Source organism: Equus quagga, chromosome 1, assembly GCF_021613505.1.
Source record: "Equus quagga isolate Etosha38 chromosome 1, UCLA_HA_Equagga_1.0, whole genome shotgun sequence".
Taxonomy (NCBI): domain Eukaryota; kingdom Metazoa; phylum Chordata; class Mammalia; order Perissodactyla; family Equidae; genus Equus; species Equus quagga.
Window position 1 is genome coordinate 117425784 of NC_060267.1, and position 27513 is coordinate 117453296.

General features: G+C 41.7%; 1 protein-coding gene across 1 annotated transcript in view; it reads left to right on the forward strand.

Moving 5' to 3' along the window:
* The window catches only part of EIF4E3 (eukaryotic translation initiation factor 4E family member 3), a 31773-nt gene extending 7295 nt beyond the window's left edge, over window positions 1-24478 (forward strand). The window contains exons 2-7 of the mRNA XM_046684780.1: window positions 641-713; window positions 9732-9826; window positions 11387-11447; window positions 14071-14137; window positions 17525-17680; window positions 22483-24478. Of these exons, the coding sequence (XP_046540736.1) occupies window positions 641-713; window positions 9732-9826; window positions 11387-11447; window positions 14071-14137; window positions 17525-17680; window positions 22483-22529 (499 nt within the window). The 3' untranslated portion in view covers window positions 22530-24478. The remainder of the gene's footprint in view (window positions 1-640; window positions 714-9731; window positions 9827-11386; window positions 11448-14070; window positions 14138-17524; window positions 17681-22482) is intronic.
* Window positions 24479-27513: the final 3035 nt, after the last annotated feature.

Below are 27513 nucleotides of genomic sequence, written 5' to 3' on the forward strand. Positions count from 1 at the left end.
AACCTGTAGTGTGTTGCCATCTAGTGGCACATAGGCAAACTAAAGATTAATGTATTCTGACCACAAAGTTCAGCAGAGCTAATTAAATCAGCCGGAAAAAATAACTGAAAGTATTTCCTAAAGGCAAGTGTTTTGGAAACCCATGCAAATTCAGGTGAAATTAAAATTGACTTTTAGTAATCATGTTTTCTTAAAGTTGGCAGAGGTCACTGTTTCTCAGGAGTTCATGAATATTTGCCACGGGGAAATTAACAAGTTTTTCCAACATATAGCCAGGTCAGGACTCTGCATTTTCACTGTCGTCAGTACGATAGGCACAGTTTCTTATCCAAAGCCCTAGGCAAAAGGCTTGGTTATTGCAAGGTTATTTTAGTGTTTTTTAAAATGTGATTTTAAGGTTTCCAATACTTTTTTCACTTACATTTGTGTTTTTAAATTAATTTTCCACAGAATAAATATGCCTATTTTTAGGTGAAGCAAAGACGTAACTTCACAAAGTTGGAATTTCACATTTTAAACTCTAAATAGCATCCCAGAAATGCCCAGTTCTGTGGTAGACCTGCAGACTTGCACTGTGAACTGGTTCATGAACACTGACGGCCTGTTTCGTTGTTTCTTGCCCTTTTGCTTGTTTGCTCAGATCCCTCCCTGGTGCGACAGCAGCTGAGTGCGCGTCAAATCTGAAGAAAATCTACACAGTGCACACAGTACAGGTAAGAGCGAGAGAGGGACGCACCTGAGTCACGTGGGACGTGTGTCAGTCACTTAACCACCCAAACTGAAAGCTCCCTCTGTGCCACAGCCCTGTCCAGGGTTCTGCCCTGGCCTCGGCTCTCACATCCACTTTGCTGCAGCTGCCCTTGACGGGAACTACCCCATGGGCTGGCTAACCATGTGCCTAGGTGGCGTGCTCTTCTCTTGGTGACCTGCTAAAACCATCTACTCCCTAAACCTTTCACAGACCCTCGTGAGAAGCAGACTCTGGTGTGGTTTTGAAGATGTCCGTCTGTGTTCCCATTCAAACACCAGCTCCCTCCCTGAGCTCTGTTCTCATCTGGGAGAGGCCCTGGCACCTATCTGCGGGGTTGTTGAAGGTTACAGGTCACAAAGGAAGTGCGGGATAGTGTTGAGCTTGAAAATGGAAGGTCTCAGACCAGTTTCCTACTTCACATTCAGATTCCATCATCCTATATTGGGCCAAGTATCATCCCCTTTATTCTGTAAAATTGGTATAATGATAGCACCTACCTTCGTGGGTCACTGTGAGGATTGAAGAAGATAATGTTTATACCGTCTCCAGCAGAATACTTGATGCAGGGTAGCTTCTCACCAAATGTGAGGTCTTAGTTCTCTTATTTCTCTCTCTCCAACTCTTAGGATGAACAGTTCTAAAAACCCCAGTTTATTCAGTTGATCACATTTCTGTTTTTTCCAAAAGCAAATTCTGTCAAGATTCTCCCCCTTTTCTAGTTTAATACACTGTTATAGACAGAATAAGCCTTTTAAGATTGCTTCATGCTTGCACTGACCATATGTCCTGAATTTTCTAGAAGGGCCAGATTTAGATTTAAATAGTTTTCCTGTTGTGCCCCTAAATCTTCTAATGTCTTAGAAATTCCAGTGGGTTGGCATCTAGATTGTGTCTCTTAGGCAGCCTATCACATGCAGAAGTAGCACAAAGATCCTTTTTTCAGACAGTGCTTCTAGGATCTGGTTCAGAAAATTGGGTATTCATAGTTATGCGGCCCCAGGAATCTGATTGTAAGGTGCCATGCATAGCCACTGAGGGCAGTAAGCTGGGTGGAGGACACAGTCCTGACCATGGGCCATTTCTGATCTAGTTGGGAAAATGACATAAGCATGTGGAAAGCAAAATAACAGTGCTGCTGTAAATAATCATTTGGTGCCAAGAACAAGCAGTGTCACAAGGGAGCACGTGAGCACTGTCCAGAGGGATAAATGTTCTCAGAGTCGAGGAAAGGCCTCCCCTTGCTTCTCGCCTGTGGGACTTTATAGATTTTTGTTACCTCTTCCCAGCAGCCATTGTATAAACCTCCGGGCACTTGACTTTACAGCCTGTCCTCGTATGGAAGTTCTTAGATCCCATTGATTTTTTGAGGTACTCATTAGCCTTTTTCTACTCCATTATGATATCGGATCATCAGAGCTTTGCCTGGGATGGCAGGGCACACGTTGGTAAAGTCAGATTAAGGGGTCAGTTTGTTTCCCTGACCCAGCATGATGACAACAGAGCTTTTGGTTGCACCTTGGCATCTGCATCAAGTTAGACAAGGGACTGATTTAAAGGACCCAGGCTGGCATATACTAGGAAATACTTTCTTTAAAACTTCCTTAAAAACTATATTGGGCTATAATTTATATTCAGTAAATGCAGATTTCTTAAGTGTATGGTTTGATAAATTTTGACAAAGGCATGCAAACATGTAACCACCCAGATCAAGATAAAAAAATTTCCATTATTCCAGAACATTCCTTCATGCCCTTTTTAGTTGGTCCTTCTCTTCCAGAAGCAGCCACTGTTCACGTTGCTATACCATACATTCATTTTGTCTGTTATTGAACCTTATATAAATGGAATCACAGAGTATTATACTGTATTGTGTCTGGTTCCTTTCACTCGGTGAATACTGAAGCATTGAATAAATGAATGAATGAGAAAAATAAATGAACCCCTTTCCTGAGTCACAACAGGCTCCTTGCATAAGGATCCATTCAGCTGTAGCCCACACATTCTCAGTGTGGGCAAAAATTGATTCTCGGTGGGGTGAAAAAAATCTTATTCTTTTTATGTACAAAGCACAGATATATATGCAGTACATATACAGATATATAGTCTCTCTGTGGTATTAAAATTTCACAAGGGAGTAATTAGGAAAAGGGCTTCTTGGGGTAGGGGGTGATAATGAGACACTGCTTTAAGTGGTCAGGAATCCCTGTCCTATCTCTGATGCTCTGTCCCCCTCAGTTTCCTCACCTGTAACACTGAGATCATAACAGTGCCTACTCCCCGAGGTTGAGTGAGGGTTAAATGAGATTGCATATAGTAGCTCTTAGCAGTGCTTGGCACTAGTGAGCCCTCAGATGTTGCCAGCTTTTACTAAAGTGTTGTTGGATTCTACCCCTCGGCTTTGTCAGTTGACTGGCGAGGCTGTGGGCGAGGGTGTAGGATGGTTACACTGCCTGGGTTTGTGCTGTATCTGGTACTTACCAGCTTGGACAAGTCGCTTAACTTCTCTGTATCTGCTTACTCATCTTTAAGATGAGAATAATCATGATACCGATTGTATCATGAGGTTGTGAGGATGAAATGGCACAAGGAAGTAAGAAGCACATAGTAAGTGCCCAATACTAATAATAAGCTCGTCTGCCATCATTTGCCTACTTCCATGGAACAGGATTTTTTACTTTCCTCAGTCACGTTGTACATCAGAAAACTGTGTCCCACTACTTCTGGATTGCGTATTTCAAGCAGTTATTCCCCAGATTATCCCACTGCTAACACTTCTACTGATGAAAACATATTTAACTTATCAATAACTTTTGGGATTCGAGCCTGTGACTGTCCTTAATATCTGTGAATAGTCCTTAGTATTTAAGAACTAGCCTGGGTGCCCATTTTAAAGGCAGCTGAGGACATGCTTTTGTCCCACCGTCTTTTTATTCTGTGATTGTAGGTTGATTCTTGAACTCTCACTCTGTCAGGACTAGAAAACCGCATCCCTAATCGTGCCTGTGTTTTCCTCCCATATATGTTCAGATGAAATGTAGGAATGGCGTGTTATTAATGATTGCTTTGCATAAGGACATAATACGTCTTTTTGTACTTGAGGCTCTTCAGGAAATCAGAGATGTCGGTGGGGATGGGGGAGGACTTATTTCCCCATTTATTGGGTGGAGAGACTGAGGCTGAGAGCTTAGTGGCCCAGAACAAACAGTCATCCGTGCCTCTGGGACCAGAACTCCCTCCACTTCGAGTTCAGTTCTCTTTCTCTTACTCTGCCCTGAATGAGGACAGACTGAAGAGTGAGGAGGTGCGTGCCTCCAGACGGCCCAGTGACCCCTGCTGAGGACACCCTCCTCAGGCCAACAATAATTCTCTCTGCTTGGAGTTAAATTTATTTCCTACTTCCCTGCCTTTCTTGGAAAATTCCATTTTTCGTCTAGATGTGTATTTTTTTTCAGACGCATATTGATTCCTTTTCCTCTTTTGTAAACATTTCCAAATTTTCCACATTTCTCCTGTGTTTTCATGTACTAAATGGATGCAGGAGAGAATAGAAGACAGCTTCTGAACAAGCCTGATCTTACCTGTGGGAGAATGAAGAACTACTTTCCGTATCTTTTGCAAGAGAGGGCTCCCTCGTCCCCGGAGTCTTTCAGCCTCGCTACCGCAAGACCAAAAATTCCCCCCCTGAAAACTCCTTCCTGTCCAGCATTCTATCCCCCCTCAATTATTTGTGTTATCATCATCAAGATTTTGCCATACTGTGTTCCTCTTGTACTGTGTTCTATACCCAGTATTTCCCATAAATTGGCTTTTTACTTAAATTTTCATAAAACAGAAACTTTATATTTCTTCTGTAAATGGATATCCAGCATTGTTTATCATAAACAGAAGGTCTTAATAAAAAATATATACAGTCTATTAAAATTAAGAGGCTGTTCCTTCTGTACCTGTGTACTGCTGATGATATCAAGACATCATCCCTTATCACGAGGTTGTGGAGTCGTGGTGCTGTCATAGGTCCTTAAGTTAGACAACAGATTGCTTTCCAAATCCTTGGGAAATGGGGCTCTCCTTTTCAGGAGGAGAGGTTTTTTAGGTCAGTATTGATAATGGAGAATGATGGAAAGATTGATTCAGAGGACTCACTGCCCTGGACACAGATGGGCAACCCATAGAATGACCTAGAATGAACCACTTGGGTGAAGGGAGGGGTCTGAGGGAAGAGAGAGAGAGAGACTCCACACTGAAAAGACAGAGAGAAGGACCTGAAACAAGGTCTGGTTCATAGTTCTGTCTAGCGCAGTCTCAATACCTAGGATAACAGGATTCTTTATCCATCATTTCATTTATTCATTACATGTATAATGGGATCAGCATGTATAGTCATAACCCAGTTATGCAGAAATAGAACTGAAGTCAAATTACCTGTGGTCCTCTATGTCTGCTGGCAGTGGAGGCCATTATGTGGGTGGGGTGAGTGTTGAGGGGGGAGATTAAATCTTGCAAAGTAAAAGTAATTTAGTCACTTCAAATGTAAAACTGGGTCTCTTCTGGAGAAGATCAGGTTATGCCATCCCCAAATATGCCACTTTAGCATAAGGATTATCTTGAGCTGAAGGCAACTGAGAAACAGCAGACACAGGAGGAGCGCTCTGCCCTGCTCCTAGTTGCCTAGAATCAGGGCATAAATTTCCGTTTGTAAAGGTATCCCCCTGTCTCATCACTTGAGCCTGCATAACAAACCTTACTAAACAATGGTTATCTACCGTATATTTCCTGGTCTCCTTCCCAGAATTTACCACTTCTGGAGACCCAAACCCCCTTGTACTTTGGTCACTTCTCCACAGTTTGTCACCCTTTGTTACAGTGGCATAGAAGCTTCCCGGTCCAACTACTTCTTTGGGTTTTCACTTCAGTTCTGTGAAGACATGTGCCCTTAAAAATAGTAACATCCATAAAGAAACAGATACCTGGGGGCTTTACCCAGAAAGCAGGGTAAACACTGCTCTGCTCCGTTTCCCCAAACTTTTGTGGAGGGCTCTCTCCTGTTCTTTCAAAGTTTGAACCCTGTTTAGCTCCTCAGCCCAGACTTTGTTATCCATCGACTTCCTGTGTGGTGGAAACGGCCCTAACATCCTGTCCTTCATCTTAGGTACTCTTATGATAGGTCCTCCAAACTTTGGTCTCACTTTACGTCAAGCCTTTTTGGAATTCGAAGCAATACTCATCTCTGTCTCAAGTACCCAGCTCTTGCAAATCAGAAGCAGTTTGCTTTCAGCCTGTTGTGTCTTCTGTGAGTTAAAAACATCCATTAAGCTCTTCAGTTGCCTTCTTTGTTCCAGGCTCTGTCTGCCCTCCTCCTAAATACCATTGATCCAGTTGGTGGGAAGCCAGCCCCAGACAATTAGAAATACATAATGAACAAAAATATTTGTTTAATATTTCAAAAATACTCTCCTGCTTCACCTGCTATGCACCTCAGAAGAAATGCTGGACATCCTGGGTTTTTGGAGTTGTATTTGCTGGGTGTTTTTGTTTGTTGTCTGTCACCACATGGCATTTTTTTCTTCTCAAGTATGTTCTCTTTTATTTTCTTCAGAAAATTCCAATAGAAAATTGAGGAAATTTGAGGAAATTTGCCAGTTTTCCTGGTAATGAATGATTATCTACTGGGCAGAAGACTGTCCGATGAGGCATAATTGCTCCAATCAGAACTGGTAGATTTGGGATTTATCACGTGGTCACCATTGCACACCTCGCTTCCTTACATTAGGCCTACCATGCACTTTCCCTTCGCCTTTAATCATTAGATTATCCAATGAAATATCTGTATCAGACCCATTCTACAGAGAAGGAAACTTGCATTTCAAGGGCTATGTGGCCTGTGAAGGTTATCCTGAGAAGCTTGGTCTTAAATCCAGGTAGACTCCATTGGACAACCATCAGCCCTCCCTCACTTCTTCAAGGGGAGGTGCCAGAATGATGCTCGAGAACTTACCCAACAAGGAGAGGACTCCATGGGCAAAGGGTGCCCCTCATACATTCCGCTCAGTTCCCTGAGGACTGGTCACATTGCTCTGCCCCTAATTGCTGTCCACAAATGTTGTCTGAATGAGTGATGCCCAACACTTACACCTCTCCTTGTCCTTGGGTTACCATTAAGGCTTTTGAAAAAAGCCCTGAACCATTATTAATAAATATTGTGCTTGGTTTTGCTTTTACTACAATCTACTGTTCGCAGGCCAAATACAATTAATTATAAATCTAATGGATTTTGAAATCTACTTGCAAGGCTCTATCTATAGTAAAATTTAGGTGTTTCAACTAAAATTAAAATGTGTTACAGAGAATACGATCAAGAATTATTAGGCTTCCAGGGAAACAGCCCTTTCACTTCCAAGTCCAGGGTTCCAAGGAGCTGTGTAGTGCTCGGTTCCTTCCTTAAGATATTTCCCTGTCATACATACCTAACAAATATTCCACGTGTTGGTTGAGGTTTGCAAGAAGGAAACAGACCGATTTAATGCCACTTACTTCTTTAATGGGACTCTTTTCCATGGTGTCACCAGACGTTTTGTTCCCACTTTGTGTTCTTGCACAAATGGGTAGATAGGTGCTTCAGTAAGGACGTTGTCAGAGTGAAGTCTATCGTTGTATCTTCTTGGGCTGTAATCTCCTCCTGTCACATTTGCCAAGACTAACAAAATCAGTTGTCTCTTCTTGTTTTTAAGAGAAGCTTCTAAAGCTACAAACCTTAGCACGATCCTTGCAGTGTTGTTCTTACCTTTGGAACAGGAGAAGCATTTTGTTGTTTTTTCAAGGTGCTTCAAACACCAGGCAAAAAGTCAGGATTTGAGAACTTTGGCAGGGGTGTGAGGGCAGGTGCTCTGGTTTGGGATGCCTTTTAGGAGACTTGAAGTTTGTCAGCACCAAAGTCCTCTTGGTTTTACCTAAGGTAGGGATTTTTAGTTTAGCATAATCTTGTTTATATATTCCTCACAGGTCATTACCACATCATAGCTAGAGTCCCATGCTAGAGCTAAGGCAAGCTACCATACTGGATGTGGTTAAGAGCATCTTCTGGTGGGAAAAGATCTTCAAACATTCCCTCATTCTGTGACTCCATGACCTGGTCCATGGCTTCCAAGACTGGAGAAAGATGTGCCTAAGACATTGTACCATCTTCAAAGGAAATAGCTTAGTGGTTAAGACACAGGTTTTGGAATTAAGCTGCCTGGCTTCAGATTCCAGCTCCACATAGTCATGTGCACAAACAAAATGAAATATTAGTGTAATCTTATTCTTAGCACCCAAGAGCAAACCATTTATAGGGTCCTCCATAAGGACAGATACTATTTGAAGACTTACTGTTACTTCAAATCTCTTTTCACCTACTCCCTACATTAGCACCATTTTAGAAGAAGGGATCCAAGGTATTTCTAGTTAATAAATCAACTGACATGTAGTTTTTTGCTTTCAATGTTATCTTACCATTTATTGTTGCTGCCCTTGCAATTACTTCAGCTTTAATTTTTACACAAGACAGGCTCGAACATCCCATAAGGGTCGTCACTCAAGATAGGTAAAATTTCATTCCACCAATGCTACTCCATTCATGATGCCCTCAGATTCATTTTTCTCATTGTTCTATTGCTTGTGCTGTCTCCCCAGATCCACTGGGAGACCCAGACAATCCCCCTTTACTCACCTTACGCATGGCATGATATTTCTCATTTGTGCAGTAATTCTATGCATATAGATTATAGTGTAGCAATTCCATGGCCCATTCCAAACAAATGGGGAAGGGTTTTCTTTTTTGTAAACTCCATCTTCATCCTTATGCTAAAGGTGATACCAAATAGTCATGCTTGGACAGGTTAGTCTCTGTGCCTCAGTTTCCTTATTTATAAAACGAGGATAATAATTGAACCTCCTAATGAGGTTGTCATTAGGACACTTTACATAAACATGTAAAAGTTCATAGACCAAAGCCTGGACTATTACTATTATTGCTGTTACTGTTACTCTATTGTTTTTACATAGCTGTTTCTATCTATCAGCCACCCTGTGCCTTGGTTGGTTCTGGCTGCTGTAACAGAATACCATAGACTGAATGGCTTAAACAACAGACATTGATTTCTTACAGTTCTAAAGTCTGGAAGTCAAAGATCAGGGTGCCAACCTGCTTGGGTTCTGGTGAAGGCCTTCTTCCTGGCTTGCAGACACACAGCCACCTTCTCATTGTATCCTCACATGATGAAGAGAGAGAGGGCTGCTCTCTTCCTCTTCCTATAGGGACACTAATCCCATCACGGGGCTCCATCTTTATGACCTATTTACCTCCCAAAGGCCCTTCCTCCCAATACCATCCCGTTGGGGGTTAGGGTTTCAATATATGAATTTGGGGAGGACACAAGCATGCAGTCTGTAGCACCATGAATCTTGGGCAACTTGTTACTTCAGCACCTGAGCTGTTCGCTGTTCCATCTAGGAGGGGAAAGGAAGGAGGATAGAACATCTAAGGTGATTCCTCTTTTCCTCCTCCTCTATACCCTGTCCCCCAATCCGAAGGGTAACAGACTCCTTCTAGGCTTAGACAGGAGACAGAGTCTGTGTAATAAGGAAATATGGTTCAGTACATATATCCTGCACTGCAGGCTTTATTAGATGCCATCTACCTGTCAGAAAAATCATTAGCAAGATCCTTTCCTAGTTTTATGTGGAGATACTTTGCATAGGAATGTTTGCTTAACAACCATAGCTTCCTGAAGTGTAGAACTTGGCCCGACTTCAGCAAGGAACATTCTTTAATGTTATGTTACATTTTCTAGCAGAAAATTAGGAAGAATACTGAGAAAAATCTATTTATAATGGATCGGACTTAATGAGAATCTGATTTTTTTCTTTAATGCATTAATTTTATAATCTAGTGGCATAGTAAATCAATACTGGGTGTATTAAACAAAGTGTTTTTCTTTTAAAGATATTCTGGAGTGTGTACAATAATATTCCTCCTGTGACTAGCCTGCCTTTGAGATGTAGTTATCATTTAATGAGAGGAGAGAGGCGACCGCTTTGGTAAGTGTCTAACATGTAATTTGAGGTAAAGGTTGGAAGGATATGGCTGAGAACCCCTTAAAATATTTACTTCATGCCAAATTGGAATGCCAAAGTAATTTTCTCCCAGTGATGTTGGAGAGTAATTTTAGCTATTACTTAATTATGAAATAAGCCCCTGCCCACTACCCCCTTCACCTTGGGCTCTAGGATGCTGAGTCAGTGCCTCAGTGTTCCCCCACTGAGCACCCCATTGCAGTCTCAACATAAGTAGTCATCATTAGCGCACTGAGGTATGATGCAGGTCTCTGTATGGGGTGTTGCCTCATTTTGGTTCTTTCATTCGTTCAACAATGACTCGGACAGTGGAGGGAAAAAGCTTATAGGCGGGTGGGGAGATGAGGGGAACAGATGTGGTGTCCACGTCTATTGTATGGTTGAACAAAGATCACATCGCCTCAGACATATCTGTCTCATGGACCACATAGAAAGTCTGTGTTACTGATCATGGCCCAGGGCCTAGGGGAAGGCGTCCTGTAATAGCTTAGTGTAGTGATGCGGGTGGGGGCAGTAAGCCAGTTTACTGAGGCTGGAGTCCCAGTTAGTAATAAATCCTTATATCATGTCCCCCAACTGTCCTAATTATTTACTCCTTAATAAAATAGAAATATATCTTGGCTCACTTGATAGCATATGACAGAAACCTAAGCTGAGGGAGAAAATGGAGTTTTTTTGCCCCTGCAACTGAGACGTCCACTGGTAGGGCTGATTTCTGGCAGATCTGGGTGCTCAAATGTTAGTAGGAATCTGACGCTCTCCATCAGATTGGCTTTGCTTTCCTCTGCGTTGGTTTAACGTTCAGGCAGGCTCTCCCATTTGTGGTGGCAAAATGGCTTTCGTAAGCCCCAGTCTTACACCCTACAAGGTTACCAATGTCAGCATTCACCAGCCCCAATAAAATGCCAGGGCTGCCTCTCATTGGCCCACCATGGGTCGCCTTTCCTTCCCTGGCCAATCACAAAGACTAGGAAGAGGCAGTGTGCTATAGGCAGCCCTGGGTCATAAGCCCGTCTCTGAAGCTAGGATGTGGAATCTACCCTATTGAAATGGGTCTGACATAAAAGTAGGGGACAAGTAGCTCCTTAAAGGGAAATCGGGGTGTTCTTACCAGAAAAGGGAGCAGATACTAAACAGGGGAATACAGCGATGCCTGCTACAGGGGCCAAGTCTCCTCTTAGGCCTGCGAAATGGAAAGGCCTTCACACAGGTGAAGCACTTGTATTAATTTGTCCATCCCCAGAAAGTCTAAGAAATCTAATCCCCACCTCCTTGAGGATGAGAACCTGGTGTCCCGTCACCTTCCCTGCCCTTGTGGCCACTGAATCCTACTTCCTTCCCTCCCCATCTCCACCCCCTTCCTTTTTCTTTCATCTGCTTCTCTTTACAATAAGAGGACTGGGGGAGAATTTATTGACGAATGTGCTGTTGTTTTTTGTTTTTAATGTCATTTATTATTAAACTAAATGTCTATAGAACTACTTAATTGTTGGGTATAACTTTAAATGTTGGTCTTTGATCCAGGGAAGAGGAGAGTAATGCAAAGGGTGGCGTATGGAAGATGAAAGTTCCCAAGGACAGCACGGTAGGTTTGTTCTGATCCCTTTCAAGGACTGGCTAAGCTTGGGATTGTTGTTGAGTGCATATGATGAGCATCTTGTGCTTTTTAGACAGTCTGCCTCGTAGTCTCAGAATAGGACGGAGGTGAGAGATTTCGTTCTGACCTTGGTGATTTTCTGCCTTACACTGTCACCTTGAAAATGTATTATCGTGTTTCTCTATAGAAATGGTCTAAGAGTATGACTGTATCATATAGTCTGAAGACCTCCATGCCTGGAAACTTTCCAGAAAAGCTGCTTATGGCAGTCTTTTCCTCACCAGCCATAACTAACCTGTAGGAATAGGTTACATGGTGAGAAGCAGGATCCTTCCCATCCGAGGCCCGTCCCTCTTGCCCGGGGGGCAGAAGCAGTTCTGAAAATGCCCATGGCTTGGGGAATGGGGATGCTCGGGAGGCCTTGCATCTCACCATTCTTTTCAGTTTCATGGGAGGCTGTGCCCGGCCTCCTTCTGGGGCTGAGGAGAACCTGGTTGGTGGGATGGTCTGCTGGGACACCGCTTTGCAAGCCTCAGAAACCTAGATTTCCCAAGATTGGGGTCTAATTCATCGTACTGACTGAGAATGAACATTCAGATTTATTCTTAAGCCCCGGGAAACCAAAAAGCTTCTTTGAAAATGGATGAAAGGGCAAATGCTACCCACTGCCACCTTTTCCTGGTTTCTTTCATGTGGATAAGCTCAAAGAATTGAAAAGTCTCCAGGGACTCGTAGGTTTAAGCTGGAGCCATTTCACTGTAAGCACAAACCTGAAGATAGGACCAGATTTATTTGTTAAAGATGGAAACTATCACCAAGGTGTGTAGCTCCAGGATTTGCCGATTCTTTGGCATATATGATAAAAAATGTCGGGGGAGCAAATAACAAACCAGGCAGGGCTAGGAAGCTCCTCCTGCCCCTCTAAACAGGAGGGAAGGCAGAGAATATAAGAGAGGGAGAGGGGGTAAGTTGTTTTTCATTTCAAGAAGAACAAGCTTTCCTTTTCATGTCTTTTATTTACTCACACTAGACTTTGAATTCTAGTAGAAACAATCGTGATGTCAGCATTCGATGAAAAGTGGCTGAAAGGCACATTTGTCCTTTCTCTCCTTGTTAGCCCACTTGGCCACATTCAGTCACAAACAATAGTGCTTTCATGTCTGTACAAATGTCCTCGTCCCAAGCAGTTCAGCCCACTCTGTCGTCACCAAGTGGGAGTCTGGTGGCCAGCCTTGTCTGAATTCAAAACAAGACAGGGAACTTTCCCTTCCCCTAACTTCCTCTCTCCACCCTCAGCTTTGTCCCTAACGTGTAAGAGACTGCACATGGGAGAGAGAGAAAGTGGAAAGGATGCTCTCTACATGGCAGACAAGTAGACCAGAAGGGAAGGTCTAGGAAAGAGAAAAGAAAATCCTCCTTGAGAGTGAGAGGTCACCATGGTTAACTGCTATCGTCTTAGTTAAAAATTCAGCTAGGCTGCTTTCAACTCCTTAGAACATGGTAATAAACACTCCTATTATAGTTAATGTGTACTGAGCACCTGGCATATAGCAAACACGCAGCTATTTATGGAATGGATCTTAAATGTTGAGTCCTTTTGTTGCAATCACAGTGCTAAGCCCTTTGAACGCATTTGTTGACTAATGTCATGGTCACAACAACCCTGGGAGGTCGGCCTTGTTATTATTCCCTCTGCACCTAAGGAAACTGATGCTCAGAGAGGTTGATAACCTGCCCAGGTCACAGATACTAAGCAGCCTGTCAGAATTCAAACCCAGTTCTGGGAGAGTTCAGAGCCTGTGAACTGTGGCAAGGAAGATAAACGGGACCAAAAACGTTTTGATGGAGAATATCTAGAAGAACTTTTAGGCCTCCAGTAACCTGTGAGTTGGTGCTGGCTATTCATTGGATGGCATTAGTAGTCCTAAGTAGAAGGGTCTCCAGTTTTTCTCACTGGTAGGAAGTAGACGAAAGTGTGTACTAATTCTTCCAGGGAACTGCATACGTCTACCCGTAAAGTTCTGTCTCTTATCATAAACAGTCTGTCTCAAGTGAATGGAAATTTGCAAGTCTTTAGTAGTCAAGAAACGAAATTTCCTTAAGTGTTCTTTACTTGTATAACCCTTGAAGTACCTTATAAACTGCAAGAAAAACAGAGGAAAGGGTTTTGAAGAGAAGGATTTGACTAATAGCATTCAAATATAACCAGTTGATACATTTTCAGGCAGTGAGTGGTAAAGAAACCAGAAGGTTATGTCATTCGAATGCATTTTTCCCTCATTCTTCTGAACTTCATCAGGAGTTTCACTAGAAATTAGCTTTGTAACTTTGGACACCAAGTTTTTTGGACACGGAGTCTGTGACTTTGGATCACTTGTATCTATCTGAGTAAAGTTATTTGTAAAACGATACAATATGTGACACTATTGTGAGTGTTTACGCCTGTGATTTGGAGATGTGGGCGGGCTCCAAATATGGGCACGGAAAGTGCATGTGAAGTTAAAGAGAATGTGACTTGTTTAGCTCCTGAGGATAACTGTCTAAAAATACATATGTGTCTTTTTTTTTTGTTTGGTTTGGTTTTTTGTTTTTTGTTCTTTTCCCACGCCAGTCCACAGTTTGGAAAGAGTTGTTGTTAGCGACTATCGGGGAGCAGTTCACAGACTGTGCAGCTGCAGGTAAAGAAGCCCACTGCTCCGGTCGGTGCCGCTGCTCACGTGTGTGTGGCTCATGCTTGTGATTTGCAGAAGTTTGTTTTTGTGTGTTTGACTTTTGACATGTTTTGAAGTTATTTTATAACTGTGAAGTTACTAGGTTTTTCTCATGTGATTGTGCCCTTTACTGTTATATGTGCATGTACACGTGTATATCATGTGTATATTATATTTATGTACATATGTGTATATGCATATATGTTTTCCCCTGTAGCTCATCTTAATAGTTGCCATAACCAGCTGTCCAAAATAAATAGGCAGAAAGAAAAGGAAATTTGGTATCAGTTGGGCTCTTCCCATAATACGTGGTGGGTTTCCTATTTCAGTTCTTCCAGAAGGGGAAAGTGCCTTTGGTGTCTACTGGTTGGGTAGGCACAGTCTTTTCTGTCCCTACCACTCCCTTCCCCCTGCCCTTTCTTGGTCCCCCCTCAAAGAAAGTATAAAGGGTAGGCAGGGATGCGCTCAGCATTATTACCTGTGACCCCATAATTGAGACTAAAATATAAGGTCTTCAGGACTACACTTTGGAGACCATTTTCAAACCCTGAGTGGATTTCTGAGAGCCTCCGTGAGTACATTTTTATTTTGCATTGTTTTTATCATGAAACCACTCAAAGAAGAGAATCGAATTGCTTGTTTAAAGTTTTTTTTTCTTCTTGAGTAGTTCCTTCTGAATGCTCCTGCGGTTAACATTTAGAGTAACATTTCTTCTTGTTCAGCTTTTAGTTAAGTTTTTTTTTTCTTAACTAGTTGGCATTGATTAATTTGCCCTTAGATTTCTTAGCTGGTGCTCTCTTTGGGAGCCCGCATAGGCCTAGCCAGTGCCATAGCAAGTTTCAGATTCATCTCACTAGCCATTTCAAAAATTCTACTTTTGTTTTGCTTACCTCTTACACCACTTTTTATTCACTTAAGGCAAAACCTGGGTTAAGATGAAATTGTCTTAAAACTACAGATTCCTTCTGTTTTCATAATGAGTAGTTAAGCAACCTCACGATATGCAGCCAAAAATGCGTCCTAGGCATAATTATAAACACATAAATCTCTGGGAGAGGAGGTTTCTGTATGAATTATTCCTGTTTCCAGAACCAGAGAAAATAGTCTAAGTAATAATAAATAGCCAGGATTGAGTAAAGAAGACCTATTGTTCTGTGGTTGACTTGGGAAATAAGAGGACCATTAACTATTAATCATTAACTCTTCCATTAACCCAGCTCTGCCACTTGAAGCAAGTCAACTAATCTCTCTGGGCCTCACTCCCCCATCTTTAAACAGAGGCTCCTCCAGGCTCTAATGTCTTATGCTGCCAGTACCCTAAAATAATCAGGGTTTTGCTGTTGATTCTGCTTATGAAGATTACACGCTTGCTGATAGATCTGCCTTTGTATGAGAGCTGCAGCCTTTTTACCATGCCGTTTCCGAAAGTGCGGGGCTGGGAGCTACACCCAGTTCCCAGAAGCCAAGCCAAACTGAAATACTGACAGTTCAGCATGTTTAGCAGCCATCAATTATAGCACCCTCTGACCAACAGTGTGGAAATGGGCAAAACCAAAAGACTGCAGAAGGCCGATTTTTCCCCAAAAGGCTGATCTGGTGACTTCCTGGTCATTCTTGAAAGTGGTGAACGATAAACCTTCCCTCTTAACTTGATTTTATGTTCACATAAAATTTAACATTAAGCTCTAGCAAGTATATTTTAAAGGTGTAAATTGAAAAAATAAGAAACCTGTACATAAAAGACATTTCTTGATGGAATAATAAGTTCCTATGGATGGCCGTGATGAGGTACTATTTATTTCTTTGGAAATTTTTGTTTAAATGTGACATATATACAGAAAAGTACACAAACCATGATGTGTATAGACTGATAAATAGTCACGAAGTAAGCAGATCCCTGTAACAAGCCTCCAGATCAAGGAGCAGAATATCACTGACCCCACAGAATCCTTCCTTGTCCTCTCGTCCCACAAAGGTGGCCACCAACCCAACTTCCAACACCATAGGCTGATTTTTCCTGCTTTCAAACACTTATGTAATGGAATCATTTAGTGTCAATTCATACACAGTTAGCCAGGATCAAATTCATTTAAAAAGAAAAGAAGGGAGGGAGGGAGGGCATGGAAGGAAGGATGAGCGAAGAATTATTTTACTAAAGATGAACTCCTTAAGTAAATTGAACATGTCCTTATTTAAATTGTATCTGAATACTAGAATGTTTTAACCTTCAGAAAAAAATTGGAAAAACTAATGGCATAAATATTTAGATTTACAGAAAATTAGACAAATTAGGCAAAGCATGTTAACGAAAGCAAAATTTTCTAATTTCAATAATGTTTACCTTTCTCATTTGACTTATTGATGCTGAATAAGCGAGTGCAGAGAGCTGACCCTGTCTCATTAATAGGTCCTAAACATGTAAACCAGGAGTCAAAAGTCTTTACCCCTATCATTTTGCTATAAATTACTGTACGCAAAGTGGCTGCAAGGGAGTATATAACAGGACAACAAAACCTTACTTATCCAGCCACCATTCTCAAATGTCTACAAGGCAGCCCCACATCCAGAATTTAGTTTAAAAAGAGAAAAAGACCTCCATTAATCGATGTAGTTAAATGCTTTCATGACCATTCACTGAAAACTGTAATAGCAGAGCCACTCTCAAGAGATATTTACTCTTGCTGTATACACAGTGCTAACAGATGGTCATTCATTCTCTAGCCCACAGTTAAAAAACCCAAAACCAGCAGCAGGATGGCTAGAGGGAAGCACTAGAGAGCAGGAAGAATTAACAGGGAAGGAGCAGACAAGCAAACCACAAGAAGCAGAAGGAACAACTCAGAACACACTGTCTGGGGCCGGTTAATGTGGGGCAAATAGCACTAACCACCCCAAGAGCCCTGAACGCTTGGCAGGAGGTCAGGAGAAATACTCGCTGTTCTTAACAAAGACAGTCAAGCATCGAGGAAAAGTTCATGTGAGTTCACTTGGCTTTCGAGGGCAAAGTATTATGCAACTCACTTTAGAAAAAGTCGCAACAAAACAGTAAGAAATAGTCAAAAAGCTTTGGTAACATGTTAAAAAGGGTAAATTACTTATCTGGAAAATCGTTTGGCTGGAACACTATGTTTATCTAAGTCCCTGGATAAATGCAATGTGACTGCTGCAGCTTTTGCCCACTAACTTGCTTTTGTCCAACAATTCCCCTTAGAAACAGTATTTATTACAGGTTCTCTCGTGCCACCTTTTTATCTTCTTATCCATAACTTACAGATAAACTGATAAGTGCTTAAAAAACAACGCAGGCAGACTTGAAATTGTCACTTATTTCTTTTTTCCCTGCCTTCCCCTCAGATGACGAAGTCATAGGAGTCAGTGTCAGCGTTCGAGACCGAGAAGATGTCGTCCAAGTCTGGAATGTAAATGCCTCTTTAGTGGGTGAAGCGACCGTTTTAGAAAAGATCTATGAACTTCTGCCCCACATATCTTTTAAAGCAGTATTTTATAAACGTAAGTGCTTCATTTCCACTTATTACTTTCTAGCTTATTCTCTTATACTTTTAAAGATAGAAACTGTGTTTCAAATGAGGTAAAGGCAGAATCACTTGAAATTCTATAGTCCAGAAAATAATTCAATAAGATACAGTCAAGTGTTTAAAAAAAAACCAATTTAGTCTCAGAAATTAAAGTGAGATTTTATTTTCGCCTAAACGTGTGGATCAGAAAAGGAGATACATATTGTATTTGTTATTTCAAAAATTTAAACCTGATCTTACATTTGTCATTCTCAGAAGAAATTGCCTTCTATTGGAAGCAACAATAACAAAAATGTTATTATGTGAGCTGGCAGGTAGATATTCAATCATCCCTTCATAAATAGGAATTTATAATGTGTAACATCTGTATTTGTGGAGGAACTCCTTCTGAGCACAGGCGTGATTGAATGTGCTACTGGAATGCTAGTACTTCCTCATTACGGGCAACCGTGACACAGAAGCGGAGGAGCATTCACGCCTAGTGGTAAAATGTTAACAGTATGAATAGGTGTGTGGACCATTGTTTCCATCATGATTCATGTTCATTGCTTTTGTGTGCTCTTTTGAAAAAGTCATCTTTTTCATAATGAAAACAGCTTAGTGCTATTAAACCAATGTTTGGTAGATCAAACAGCAGGTTACACTTTTAACAACGAGTTAGAGGAAAGGATTGACAGCCCTACACGTATGATACATTTCCTATTTCGCATACTGTGCTGAGAGTCAATAACCCAATTCTTTTAACTACTGTATTTCATTGAATCTAAGATGCCCTTGATGATAAGTATTATTTTAGTATTACTAAAAAAGAAAAATAAAAGGCTTCCCATCAAACTATGACACATATTGATTCTAGGGATCTTCAAATGTGGGTTGGGCGGGTCGGGGGAACGCATCTTAGAATTGCTGAAATACACTTCAGGATTCTTTTGCTTTTCCCAACCCTTTGCCAAAAAGGAGAAAAAAAATCAGATTTTATTTCATGATTGTCTTAGTATGATAGAGGATGTCAACAGCAAGGCCTCTCTCGAAGGAATCATGTAATCACAGGCGGAATGATTGAGAGTTTAAGCAGCGGGGCTGATCAGGAGCTGCGGATATCCAGGAAAGGCTGGGCGTTGAATTTTAAATGAAAGTTTCAATAAAAGAGATGGAAAGATGGCGCAGCAGAAGTCGCTTATTGGCTGTGCAGTGTGTAAAGTGCACATTTGTAGATGCAATTTTCATTCCTTAGGGAACATTAATTGTATTTTCAACGCAGATATTAATTGAAAGGTCACTGAAGGGCTTTTCCTTGTTCCACTCCACAAGACTAACCCCAGCAGAAACTCTGCTTCTGGAAGGAAGTGTGTTTCGTTGCCATTTATGAACAGGGCTTAAACATTCTTTCCACCTTTGAACCAGCTGCCCATTTGACTCAAAAGAGGAGAAAAGCAATTTGGAATCATTAAATCAGGCACTCTGGACCTTTGTCCCACTTCAACAGCATGACCTTGAGCAAGTCACAGCTTCTCATCCTTTCTCTGTCTCATGTAAATATCGAGGAGGTTGGTCTTAAGTGATCTCCAAGGTCCCTTCCACTCTAAAATTCTTTGATTAAATTTCCAGGGAACACGTTGGTTAGCATCAGGTTCAACATGATACGAGTGTTTCATGAGATAAATAGGCCACAGAGTGGTTAGGCTGGTTTTTAGGGCAGCGGCCATAATCAGGTAAGACTGAACAAGGAGAAGTCACTGCTTAGCTATCGTGATGGCTGGGGCAAGAAAAAAGCCTAACGAAGGGGGAGCTTTGCAGCCTGGCTGGTTGAATCAAGCTGAATAGACGCCAGAAAGATAGAGGCCACTCTGAAGTTTGTGAGTGATGCAGAACTGGCTGCAGGTCTCAGCAGAAATCCACATAATGGCATAAATTAACATTTAAAAACTCAAAGATGATTCAGAAAAACTAAGTTGGAAAAAACAAGCAATTCTCTTTATTTTATAGAAAGCAGGCAGTCCTTTACTCAGTAGGGTCATACACCACGTGCTACAGAATTGATTTGGAAAAATGAGGTTTGGGCAGAAATCTTATTCCCAAAATGATGAAGAACAGTCGTAGGGTGAGCTGAGTTAGAAATGGCCAAGTCCACGCTTTTACTCCATCTTGTTAATAGGATCCTGCTGTAAGTATTCACAAGTGTACGGGAGCCAGGTGACAGGGCAGATTTTCCATGTAGAAAGCCCTGGCGTATTCGTGAAGGCCTCCAGCAGGGTGGGTGAGGAACGGGCTGTTGATCGTTAGATATGATTTGCATTCAGATTGGTTATTTGACTGAGAAACTCACAATGTACAGAGACCCCCCTCCCCGCAAATTCTCTTAGATTCTTCAGAGCAGCTGAATGACGAACGTCTTTTCCGATGTGAGAATTGTTTAGAGCAGAGAATTGTTTAGAACCTCAAGCCACATCGGCCCCTTCCCCCACCTGCTTTTGGATGAGCTGCAGCTAAGGAGGTTTTTACATTTTTAAATGGTTGGAAAAAATCGAAAGAAGAACTACTCTTTTTTAACACTTGAAACCTGTATGAAATTCAAATTTCACTGTCCATATGTATATAAAGAGTACTGGCGCCTGGCAAAGCCCATTTGTGTACTATCCTCTATGGCTGCGTTGGTATTACAGTGGCAGAGTTAATAGTTGGGACAGAGATCCATGGCCCGCAAAGCCTGAAGTATTTGCTTTCTGCCCCTTTCCAGAAGAAGTTTGCTGACTCCTGGCTTCAAGCGTTTCTGTGTTCCCGGTCTCCCAAGGCAGCCTAAGGCTGACAGAACTTCCTCTGTTCCCAGAACTCTCCCAATTCTGAATGTTCTGTTCTATTATCTCTACAACCCATCAACATGGCAGTACTTCGGTGTCTCAACCATGACCGCCTCAGACTGTCCCTCGCACTTGGAAGTAATAAAAACCTTCCAACAGTCCATATCTCTTGATTTATAATTTGGAGCCCAACATTGCTGAGAGGTCTGTGGCTCCTCCACTTGACCCAGTAGCACTGTATATTTTATTGCAGAGCAGACCATGTTTTTCTTCGGTGTCTGCCCTAAAAATCTTTCCTAATAAGAAAAAACAAAACATACAAAGTAAAATATTTGTGAAGTTCTACATGAATAAATGTTCAATTAAATCAGTCTGGATTACAAGGCACTCTTGGGAATTTGGCCAACGCGAGGTTACCGTGGGAGCGGTAAGGTGCGTTTCTCTCACTGTTTATGCTAGGGAAGGGCAGGCTCAGGTGACATCCAGGATGATCCTGAAGGAAAAATGGTCCTGTTCCCTACCCCCTACTCCGTATTAGTCTGAAGAATTTAGTCCATATGAAAAACAGAGAATTCAGGCACCTGCCCTGTGGCCATGTGGTTAAGTTCACACACTCCGCTTCGGGGCCCAGGGTTTCACTGGTTGAGATCCTGGGCACAGACATGGCCCTGCTCATCAAGCCATGCTGAGACGGTGTCCCACATAGCAGAGCCAGAAGGACCTACAAATAGAATATACAACTATGGGGGCTGGCCCCGTGGCCGAGTGGTTAAGTTCGAGTGCTCTGCTCCAGGCGGCCCAGTGTTTCGTTGGTTCGAATCCTGGGTGTGGACATGGCACTGCTCATCAAGCCACACTGAGGCAGCGTCCCACATGCCGCAACTGGAAGGACCCACAACGGAGAATACACAACTATGTACCGGGGGGCTTTGGGGAGAAAAAGGAAAAAAATAAAATCTTTAAAAAAAAAAAAGAACATACAACTATGTACTGGGGGGCTTTGGGGAGAAGGAAAAAAAAAAGGATTGGCAACAGATGTTAGCTCAGGTGCCAGTCTTTAAAAAAAAACAGAATTGGGAGGGGCTTAACAGGTGAAATGGGCCAGCTCATTGATGCCTTTCAACGGCATCCTTCTCTGCCTGTGGGGTTAGGGTGTGGAGGGACAAAGCCCAGAGGGTCCTGAGTCACCCTTGACTTTATCATTCCCAAGCCACAGCAACTTTTCCCCTTGAGAGAAGAGGATCTGCCCTTGCTTTATGATGATGGTCAACCAAGTCAGAAAGTGGATTTTCAAACTTGGCCTTTGCCTTGGACGAAACGTTATGTGTTTCCTAGGTCTCCCGTCTCCCACTTCCGCTTGATAAAATTTCAAGTCTTCGGAAAATATTTTTGATAGCATCATCTTTTATTCTAGAATTCCTAATTATAATTAGTCATTTGCAAGCCAGACAGGAGGGATGAAAAAAAAAAAACCCATGATTGGGAAAAATAAAAGACCCATCAATTAAATGAAACGTCATTTCCCACAGAGGGTGTTCAGAGGTGGTGGGGGACATAACAGACTTGCTGCCACCCTTGTGTTCTTTATGTTGTTTTATTTTTAAAGCTAGACTGTGAACAGCCCTGTCCTGGGTACTATCAGGTCCCCATGCCTTCTGCAGGGCACATAGTCCCCTCCCGCATCTGCTTGCAGCCCCCCATGTCCTCTCCATCAGCTTGTTGGGATTCCTCATCCTCTCCAGCACATCGAGAAGATTCAGGCAGCATGCCCACTGCTTGTTTATTCCTTGTTTTAATTTTCATTATTACGTTTCTCAGGAAATGCACGCCTTAGCTAACAGTTACTGGCACAAAAAGGTATTTGAGTTCTTGCCAACATTTGGGGAAAGTGAATGAGATGCCTTAGAGAAGGGTTGCCCCATCCTTTGCTTAAAGTTTTCTTTCCTTTTTTTCCTTTTTGTTTTTTTCTGTCCTTTAGCCCATGAAGAGCATCATGCTTTTGAAGGTGGACGTGGAAAACACTAATTGCACTCTGTAAAGAATTCTTTGTCCTTTGCTGATTGATTTTGGAAACGGTCTTAACAGGAGGGAGAGTGAAGAGAAGACTTGCCGAAGCCCGATGCTGGTCAATTTAGAGTGGGTTTCTGTCCTTGCAGATTGGGCAATTAGGACTCAAAGTGGCAGGTGGGGTGGGGGAAATCGTGTGGGTTTCTCCCGTCACATTATTTGCTTTTTTTTTTTTCAGCTTTCTAAATTCTCTGTTCTTTTCACTCTGATTTTTTTTTTTTGCCCTTTTAAATTCCTTATTCAGTCTAATTATTGTTTTCTACACTCCCCTTTCATTGAGGCACAAGAAATCGGTTTCCCTTTAAGTAGCTCTGCTGTACCTAGTTAATGAGAATATGCATAATCATGACAATACTGCTTTTGAAAAGCACACTGTACTCGGAGGAATACTAGCTTGGTGAAACCTGTCTTTTGATTATTTGTTGTGACACATTCCTACATACTATGCACTGGGCATTGTTTTTTCCTGTCCCAGGGAAAAGAAAAACCATACTTAATGTGATTTTGCACTGACAGCACACACATCTTTTATTTTTCCTTTTTAAGACTTTTTTAGCGATGAAAGGAAAATAATAGTTGGGTTGCCTGACATGAAAACTATAATCACAGTTGACTGTCAGGATATAAATCGAACTGTAGGTCTTCGGACTCTCTGTGGAAATGTTTCTAACTAGAATTTCAATTTGGCCATTTCAAAGGAAGACGTAGAGTGGTAGCAAAGAATTTCTCCCGAGAGGAAGCCTTATATTTCTGATTTAAAGAGGAGGTGATATTTTAATTGATGGATTTAAGCTGCTTCCAAATTTTGAGTGTGTGTACCAGCCGCTTAAGGCTTTCCAAATCAATTCGAACACGTTTTGTTAAATGATCCCCTTTTCCTGCTCACGTTGTACGGTTTCCAATAATCAATAGTCCTCCCGCCTGGGCAGCTTCCCCCTCCCTTTCTCATTTAGGAGCAGGAGGTTAAATCTGATTTCCAGGATGAATGTGAACATTCAAGGAGTCGAACTTTGAGTGCATTCTGTTCCTATTAACTTTTGGAATTGTTGATATATTGTGTTATATAAAGAAATGGTTTTAGTAGAAGGAAATGGCCACCCTCTGGAACACTGAGACTCACTCAAAACGTGCCGATTGCACTCTCTTCATTTGTGCCCTCTCTTCACTCTGCCAGGCCTCCTGCTTTTACCTGAAAAAGGGCAGGGCCGTTTGAACATGCTTCCGCCTGCTGGCTGTTTCTGGAGTCAGAGGAGCTAGTGCATGCTTCTACATTTCACAGAAGGGCCAGGCACTCAGAACTTCACTGGACTCAGGATTTGTAACTCCTCTTGCAGTACTGACCAGCAGAGAAAGGTGGGGCTACTTCAAGCCTCCAACATGTGTTTGTAAATAAAATTCCCATACAAACGTTTTAAAGGACTTTCAACAATATCTATTTATAAAGTTGTGCCCTTCCCTTGCCTTACTAACCACATCAACCACTAGAACAATGATCATAGTTTTGAAAAAATGCTTTGTTTCTAAACTTGAGTTTCTCCAGTGATTTCAAAATGAGGTATAAGGATTTCAGATCCGTTTTTCAAAAGCCTGGAACTTATTTCTCTAAACATTGTACTAACATCCAACTTGTTTTTAAATTATTCATCGAGGATTTTAAAAAATTATTCTGGACATGAATTAAAATTCTTTTTTATAATATAAGTATTTTTCTGATAGATTAGAAAAAAGGATCTAATTGACTTATCTTCATTATAATTGTCATATATTTCCATAAGTAAATGGATTTTGAAGTATTTTTATTTTTGGACTTTATTTAAAGCATTGTGATGACATGTTCAACTTTTGCATGTATGTAGCCTTTGAAGTAAAAAGAAATAAATAAAATAAATAGGAATGTTAGGCTCACATTAATGTTTTCTAGTTTCCATTGCTTATGATCACGAAACATGGCTTAACACACAAAGTAGATTTTTGTCCCAGAGAACTTGTGCAACTCTTTCTGACCCTGTGGAAAATACCAACCGTGCGAAGGATTTAATTTGCCTAGGTTAAGAACCTATCATCTAAGTTACTTTAAGAGAGGATTTTGTCAGATTTTGCTTTGGAAATTGTTTTAATTGAATATTTAGTTCATGAGAGACGTTGTGTGAACTAAGCTGATTTAATCAGTTTAAAAACCTCTCATTACCTCCTTGGATTAAAGAAGCTAATACTCTCGAGATACAAGGAAATGTTTTGTGGAGCATGTGACTTTTGTGGTAGGCCAGCGTACCCATCCCGGCCAAGCTGGGGAAAGTGGGAACTTAAAGTAGAATCTGGGTTTTTTCAGCCAAGTCCTTGCAGACGGAGCCTGTACTCCACACACAGAGCCATACAGAAGCCCAAGAGCTCACCTTCTTGTCTTTGTCATTCCTGGGGTCTGTGATGCAGAGCCAGGGACTCTGATGGAAACCAGGATGCTGCTTCTCCTCCCATTATTCCCTGGGTTGTCAGACCTCAGGTGCTTGATCACATTGGGAAAGTCACATCCCTTAAATAAGGACGAATAATATCCATTGAAAGTAACTTGTCTAGATTTCAATTTTCTTTGTTAAGCACTTTCTGAGGAGCTAACTTACTCCATTTTAAAACTCCCCCTCCCCCACTTTTCCACCTTTTGGAAATGGGGGTGTGGTTTACAGTGAACATGTACATTTAATATAATGTGGCTATTAAATTCATGGTGCAGTTGACGGAGAAAAAAACTTAGAAGAACAACACAACTCCAGCAACCTTCAAGTGGGTTTAACTTGACTCTCACCTTCTCAACTCTCTGCTTGAATTTAGCTCACGTCTATATCATACGCACAAAGGACTTCATAGTTGAAAGAAACTCCCGGTATAATTAGGTCCACTAGATACAGTGTACAATCTGCCGACAGACCAGAGCCTTGACCAAACCTGTCCCTTGTGAAAGGACTTGGGGCTGGCAAGCAACAGAGCTGGATATTGGAGTCGGTAAGCTACATTCCAGGCCAGGCTTCCGGAACCCGAGAACACTCAAAGTCTGTCAGCCTGACTCCAGGATCAAGCACTAAATAGCTGATCCAGTCTGGCCATTGATAGCGCTATACACAGTGAGATGCCCTCGTTATAAACAGGTCTCATTCTCCCCCTCTCATTCTCAGTGACTGAAGCGGTGTTACAGTTCAGCGTTTGAAAATAACCTTATTACAGGAGCTGGGCCTTTGCTATGAGGTGCTCAGCTCTGACAGGATCCCAACTCTTGTACTTACACAAAGCTGACAACATGTGGAGCGATCACATGGTGGCGCTGCCTTCCAGCCAACAGTGCTGGCTCAGCAGCATGATTGATGCAGCTATGTTTGTCTAATTATTTTAAGATTCGACTGCATTTTGCTCTTAAGGTTTTATGAAAATTTGATGAGGTACTACCAGTGGAAGTTTAGCTCTCCTACACCTAATAAAAATATGTCAAAGATAGAACTCTCTGGATGTGCTTTAAAAATCTCAAATCTTAGGCTCTCGATGAGCCTATAAGTGGTTATGAAGAAAAAGAATGAAATAAACTAACATATGAAATACCCGAAATGTTTCATCAAATATTGTGCTCAAAAGGAGAAGTAAAATTAGGGTTTATTTTTTTTTAGCTTTCCAAATATGGAACTCCCCTTTAAAAATGTAAGTCTATGATTCACCTTTCACATGTTTCTGTAAGATTTCACTCATTACGAATGAAAGTAGAGGACTGCCTGTGGGTAGTTTATTTCGTAAAAGAATATATGCAGACCGATTCAAAATTACTCAGGAGTTTGGTGACTCAGGATTGTGAAAGCCAGGATAATTGCCTCAGCAGCTGAGAGGAGTCAGAGGTGAAGAGGAACAAGATAGGAATGGAGGTGCAGTGACAAACCCTTTGAACCTGTGCTCCGGGACAGCAGTTAGAGTGGGTTCTCTGCTTCTCCCATGAGGAAAAAAGCCCCAGCAGATTCCTTACACATCTGATGATACTGTTCTGCTTTTGTTTTCTGTTTTTACATAGGCATCAAAATCTGGGAACACTTCCTATTTAGGTTAACACATTGAGGCTAAAAGTCACTCTCTTGTGTTGTAGAGATATTTTCACCTTGCTGACACAACTCCACTGTTAAAACTCACAGACTCTTAGAATTTTAGAATGGAAAGGACCTTTGAGATCATCTACCAGCGCTTCTCACACCCCTGAGCATGCAGAGGAATCACTGGGGTGCTACTTAACATGCAGATTTCTCTACCCAGCCCTAGAGATTGTAATCCAGCAGGTCTGGAAGGCCCAGATAGCTGCCTTTTTTAGCAAGTGTCCAGTGATTCTAATGCGATGGTCCTCAGACCTCACTTGGAGAACCCCTGATTATAACCAACCCCCCGCATATAACAAATGAGGAAAACCTCCCACCTCCCAAGCCCTCTCAGGTGACCTGGTTCGAGTGTATAATCCCAGCAACCTCAGGAAAGCTGGAGAAAGCCATTCTCACTAAGACTTGAGAAGATGATGCTCATAAATAAGAACTTTATGGCGAGGACCACAGCAGTAATAGGGAGCCCCTCTCTGGAAGTCTGTCATAAAAAACCTTCAATACAGAGTGGTGGCTTTTCCCTTTTCTAAATACCATTTCAGCCTGTTAAGGAAAAAGAAATTAATGTTCAGAAAAAGTAGTTACTCCATATGTGCAGTAACTGCTTTTCTATAATGTCTTATGGCATCTGGGGTTCAGCATCATTGAACAAAGATTAAATGAACGTTACAGAGCTATAAAATTGCATGTAAAATAACGCAAAACTGTTCAAATGACTATCAAAGTGGCCTGGGAATGAATTTCCACTAAAATTAATTGTCACTCCTAGACATAGCTTAGCAAAGCTGTTACTAAACTGGAGGGGTTCTTTGATACATAGAAGTGTC